We start from the raw sequence: 5,910 nt of genomic DNA on the forward strand, positions 1-5,910 counted from the left end.
ACCGGAGCGTACGCGCCGCTTAAACCGTGAACAACCACTCGCAGCTGCTGAATAAATATCTTCCTCCCGGAAGACGGCGTCGCCTCCAAATAAATTTACGATTTTTCCACAATGGTTCGCAGACACTGACGTCACCGTCAGGGAGCGGCAGACACCTTCCTCGAAGTGATTTACATGTCTCCGTTCATGCAGTACATCCTGGATCGTCCTTCCTCCGGGTCTCGAGAGCGCAAGGACCCTGTTTATTCAACAGCCCCGGGTAAAACCGCACCCCGAAAATTAATTACCCCTAGAAGAAGGAAACATCCAAACATCAAGAAGACCGGCCATCCGTCGTTTCCCCATTTTTATCCCTAGACGTCGTCCGACGTGGAAAATGGCGCCGCGTCGCTCCTGCCGAGAGGAGAACCGCGAGTGATAAGATCGAAGGTCGCCTTAACCGAGAGTCGCGCTCTGAATTGAGAAGTCCCGTTTAACCGCGTGTCGCCACTTGGGCCCTTATCACCGAAACGGACAAATCATCTTCCACGAGGGGACCCTCGTTGTCTCCAACGGACGAGCACTTACTCCCATCCCGGAGGAGCCGAGTCTCGTCGTTGCGTCGAAAGAGCGCAATGCGGCCAGTAAACTCGATCAACGAGAGAAGACGGTCCCTGGGTCGTTCCGTCGTTTCGACGTCGAGGGATCGAAACCACCCAAAACCGCCGATTCGTTTCCGCAAAACGCCCAAAGAGCGCCAACCAACCTCTCGAAAATTACCATCGGTAATCAGGATCTCCGAATCCGTCGAACTCAGGTGACTGATAACAATCCCGATGTTGAAAAGGCGCAAAGCGTTCTCGCGGGCCATACGGCGCGCTATCGGGGAGAAGCTCCGATAAGGAAAAGCTTCGATCGGCTTCGGTCAGAGACACTCGTCGCACTCGCGCGCGATCACTCACCGTGACGCTTGCCAAAGTTAGTCGAGTCGCAGGAAGGGAACAACCGGTCTTTCTTTATAGAAAAACGGAAAACTAGCCGGCAGCGTGGGAGGAGAATGTCTAACTAGGATCGCCGAGTGACAATCCGTGTAGTGTAGGAAGAAGTCCAGTGCCAATGGTCGGCCGATCTGCCAGCTAGTGTAGAAGAGCGAGATGACAGCCGAGAGACCGCCTGCCGATTTCCTTTCCTAATTTCGGAACTTAAAGGCGATCCCTAGAAATGACCCGACTGGCCAAGGAAAGGGAGGCGGAGCTCCAGGCCAAGAAAAACGCCGTTCAAATCGTCAAGCGAAACGACTTGATCCAGACCGACTCTCTGCCTCTCAAGGTGTACCATAGGAGGTGGCTCATCTTGGCCCTCTTCATGTTCTACGCGGGAGGAAGCACGTTCCAGTGGATCGAGTACTCGATAATATCGAACATAGTCTCGAGGTAAACATCTACTTTGGTTTGCAGATTTTTCTTCCACGCGTCACTCTCCGCTTGAATCACTGAATGGATGTGAGAGCAAATATTCGCGGCGTTACCCGAGCGAATCGGTAGTGTCCGCCGTTCTGTGTGCCTTTGGTTACGCTCGATAATTCACCGAGGGCGTCGCAGAAGACGGACGTTCGAGTCGCTCGGCGAACGTGCCGTCATGTTGGAACTTCTTCGAGAGACGCGAAAAAACGCCACTCATTTGCCAAATATTGTGCAACGACTCCGTGTAGACACTGAGATTTCGCACGTCGGGTTGTTTCCACGCCGATAACGAAGAAAGTTTGGAGTCGACTCCACTCGCTCGGACGAAAGTCGATCTCTTATCTGATACTATTTGAAAACGCGTTATGGATGCACAGCGAAATACCGTCTCCTCGATGGTTCAACGTGAAAAGAGTCATATTTGGCAGCTGTAGCTGGCTTAATCCTGACAAATTGATATTCTTATTTCTCTTTCAAGGTATTACAACGTGTCGTCCATAGCCGTCGATTGGACGGCTCTGTCGTACATGTTGTACTACGTAGCGCTGATATTCCCGGCTTCTTACTTCATAGATCGGTTTGGATTAAGATGGACCGCGATCCTAGGCAGCTCTATAAGCTGCCTGGGAGCCTGGGTGAAGATCTTCTCCGTAGCACCCGATAGATTCTACGTGACGTTTATTGGACAGTCCCTTGGCGCCAGCTCACAGGTAATTTTACGATAACAACTCTTCGTTTACTAACCTAACTCTCCGTTCTCGCTCGAATCTTTCTACTTCCTTATATTAACGTTGGAAATATCCAGCCGTCCATAAGAAAAAAAATAACATTTAGTTGAATTTCCCTCCCCCTCGATTTGTAGATAACGCGACACCTGTTGGGGGCTTCGTAAAAATCTCTCGCAAAAAATATCTAATGCCCGTCTCGATTTTTGCCGGTAGTCTTTTCCGGGGGAAAAAAAAAACCTGGACGGTAATATTCAGGTAAAAAAAATTCCTCTAATTTCTGACAAGTCAGTTCAAGGAGCGGAAAATGATCCCGCGATTCTTGATCGTGACGAAATTTTGAAAACGACGTCGAAGGCCGAGGTACGCGCGTTTTCGGAAGTTGGAAAGCTTGCGGAATTGGGTTGCGATAATCGGATTACTTAGACGGGGTTATTCCCGCATTAAGGGAATCATCCCTAAATGTTTTAACGTGGGAACTGTCTCGGTCGATTTCGAGGGAGTATCGAAGTTGAGAAACTTGCGACTTGTCAATGGTCGTAGAATTAGAAGGTCTCTAAATGTACAGCTAAAAACTAGAGTATACGAGTTTCGGAAGTTCCGGAAGTTCGTCGAGCTGTTGATCGTTGATCGGATTACTCAAAGAAGATTACTCGCGAGTCAGGTGAATCGCAGCTTTATATACAGAACCGATCTTAGATAACTCGGATAGGACAACATTCCCATTGCTCCGATCGTTTAAACAAGTCGGCAATATCGCTGCCTACAAAATGGCGGCGGTGACAAATTTCAAGGTTTCGCTCTCACAGACTAAAAATATTAAATCTCCAAAATAGTTCCTGGCACTCCGAACTTTGCTCACACTCGTTTCAAGGTTCCCTCGAAATTTTGCATACACGACTGCTCTTTTTTTCCCTCGTCATGGTCGGAATTTTCTGACATAAAATTCTTCCCCAAACCGCCGAATTCACAAGCTTTCAACTGGATTTCTTTCCTGCAAAAACAGGTGCTCATTCTCTCGGTTCCCGGACACCTCGCGGCATATTGGTTCGATGCAGGAGAGCTCTCAACGGCCACGTCGCTTGGGATTTTTGGAACATTGGTAGGCGTGTCCGCCGGATTTTTAATAACACCGATTATCGTCAGAAACCACGAAAACCTGGACGACATCGGCGAAGACCTGTCGCGACTTTACTGGTACATCGCCGTCATAACCACGGTGGGATTCATCCTCGTCGTCCTATGTGAGTCTGAACAGAGGAAGGGATAAACAACACCGATTGACTTATAATTCTAATCAAGCCAGGTTTTTTCGAACCCTGGATTTATATCCGCTCGTCACGGATAATCACATCCCGGGATTTACTTCAAACATTAATTGGCCCGATGTAAACGAAGGCGGGAGTTTTTTTAAGACTAACGATCAAAGCGACATTTTATTGCCAGTAGATCTCAGAATCTAAATCGCTTCTCCGCGAATGTTTTTCCATTACTTCAGATTCTCACCTTTTTATCCTCTGCCAATTAGTGCGCGCCCCGTCCTGGTATTAATTAAAATAATCACAGTTTTCCAGGATGAGCCAAAGTTGCCGCCGAGCAAGACGAGAGCCATTCAGAAGGCCAATCGAAACGACACCAAGGAGAGCTTCCTTCGGTCCATGAAACGACTGATCACCAACAAGAGTTACCTGCTTCTGTGCAACTCGTACGGCATGAACATCGGGGCGTTCAACGTCGTTGCCACTTTGCTCAATCAAATTTACCTCACACATTTCGAGGTACAGCCGTTATTCGGTAATTCGCGAGAGTACAAGCTCCCCTCTGCATGTCTTCCCGAGTGGGAGCGGAAATGAACGCGAAGAACGGAGTCGCGTCCATTTACTCGATTAGGCGCGCCTAAACGTCCTTCCTGTCGAGCGAAAGAAAATCTCGAGAAAAAAAGTTCGGCACTCTAGTTACCCATCCTAACCCCTAAGAATTCAAGGCGACTTCCGCTTTTCTACTGCACCGTCAAAGAAAATCGACCCCATTGTTATCGATAGATCCGACTAATGGAGAATCGCTCGATATCAAGAAACAACAAATTATCGATTTAACCCTTCCCTGGTAAATTTTCTCCGGACGAATGTTTATTCTACCAACACGGTCGTTCCTTCAACGGTAGACAGGAAACTCCATTCACGTTTGCCTGTTCCGATAACGCGGTAAAAGAATCTGGAGCACGCGCTCGGGTACTTACCGAACTCTATCCGAAGTTTTTTTATCTCGCGCTCCGTCGACTGCAAGTACGGATCAAAAAGCACCTCCCCTTCCGCGTAAAGCCCTTTCCGAATGTTCCCTCGACGAGGCATGCCCCATTGTACGCGAAGGTCGTGAATACGAGCCATTAATGAACGCCTGACGGAAATCCACCTGCACGAGACTCTATGTACATCCTTTGTCGCGTTCCAGAACGGCGAGAAAGACGCAGGTCGCATCGGATTAGCAATCGTAGTCATGGGGATGATGGGATCCGTCACCTTCGGCGTGATCCTGGACAAGACGCACAGGTTCAAGTACGTCCGTTAATTATTTTTACCGTTCCAATAGGACGCCGTACTCATTTTTCACGACTATTGCAGAGAAACCGCCGTGACGGTCTACTTTTTGGCCCTGTGCGGCCAGATTCTTTTCGCCGTTTTCTTGTATCTGGAACTAAAATGGATGGTATATGCATCGGCCATGTTCCTTGGGTATGTACTCGCGCAATCACTCGTTAAAAGGCCGCGAGGATTTACGAGGAGGAGAGAAAAAATGTTTTTTTCCTTCCCGAAGCCATTTCTCAGTGGATCGGATTCGATGGAGGTAAATGCGATGATGGAAATTCCCTGCTACAGATTTTTCATGTCTGGATATTTGTCGCTGGGCTACGAGCTGTGTGCCGAGTATACATATCCCGAAGCCGAGGGAGTGTCCACAGGATTTCTGAACATAGCAAATAACGTATATGGCATGGTGCTGGTCATAATCCTGGGCAAACTAATGGAAGTTTATGGAGACGTCGTCGTGCACGCTGGCCTATGTACGGCGCTTCTGATCGGCTTCGTTCTGACGGTGTTAACAAAGGACGAGCAGAGACGCCAAGATGCCAGAAGGGCAGCTTTGTATCAAAGTGTGCCAACAAAGGAAGCCGACACCGCGAGGCAAAATCCATAATTTCGGCCCCTTGCGATCGCTCGATCGACCTATCGCGATCGCATTCGAGCTATCTTCTGCCATCCTCTTTACTCCGATTTAAGTCAAAAAGAATCCACCGAGTTTAGCATGCGACTAATTGTTAGATTAAATACGTCAATTATGACGACGAGACTCGCTTTACGAGTCACCGTACAAGCGCGATACTTGGTATCGATTTAACGTTAAGTTTACTTTTAATCAATGCTCATCTTCGATGCCCGAACGTCTACTCAAAGATGCGTCGAAACCGAGTAAATACTGCTAGAAATGTTTACGGATAAATAAAAGAAATATCCATTCTCGACCCGATTGGAAATAAAACACGAAAATTGGCCCGCGCACATAACCTCACTTGGGGAGGCGTTTCGATCGCTGGGGTACACGAGTGCGTTATTTAATAGCACAAAACGAATATATAAATTGATTGGCATCTCAAGGGCCATTTGTTCCAGCGGTGCAGACGACTTTATCGACGTTTTATTAACGATCCTCTAATGAGTGACACGCGCATGCCGACATGGCCGTAG

At 48.2% G+C, this 5,910-nt stretch overlaps 1 protein-coding gene across 2 annotated transcripts; it reads left to right on the forward strand.

Annotated features, from left to right (window-relative positions):
- The first annotated feature begins 857 nt into the window (after nucleotides 1-857).
- On the forward strand, nucleotides 858-5,687 carry LOC105699926 (feline leukemia virus subgroup C receptor-related protein 2). Of its 2 annotated transcripts, none has more exons than XM_012425373.2 (7): nucleotides 858-1,412; nucleotides 1,921-2,152; nucleotides 3,174-3,411; nucleotides 3,734-3,945; nucleotides 4,619-4,722; nucleotides 4,789-4,899; nucleotides 5,044-5,687. In XM_012425373.2, the coding sequence occupies exons 1-7, from the start codon at nucleotides 1,201-1,203 to the stop codon at nucleotides 5,360-5,362; spliced, it is 1,428 nt and encodes a 475-aa protein (XP_012280796.1). In that variant the 5' UTR covers nucleotides 858-1,200; the 3' UTR covers nucleotides 5,363-5,687. The 2 variants fall into 2 exon arrangements, with proteins under 2 accessions (XP_012280796.1, XP_012280797.1); XM_012425374.1 differs by lacking the exon at nucleotides 858-1,412 and adding an exon at nucleotides 1,579-1,920 and having other exon boundaries at nucleotides 2,016-2,152.
- Nucleotides 5,688-5,910: the final 223 nt, after the last annotated feature.

Source organism: Orussus abietinus, unplaced genomic scaffold, assembly GCF_000612105.2.
Source record: "Orussus abietinus isolate OABI.00-Male unplaced genomic scaffold, Oabi_2.0 scaffold19, whole genome shotgun sequence".
Lineage (NCBI taxonomy): Eukaryota > Metazoa > Arthropoda > Insecta > Hymenoptera > Orussidae > Orussus > Orussus abietinus.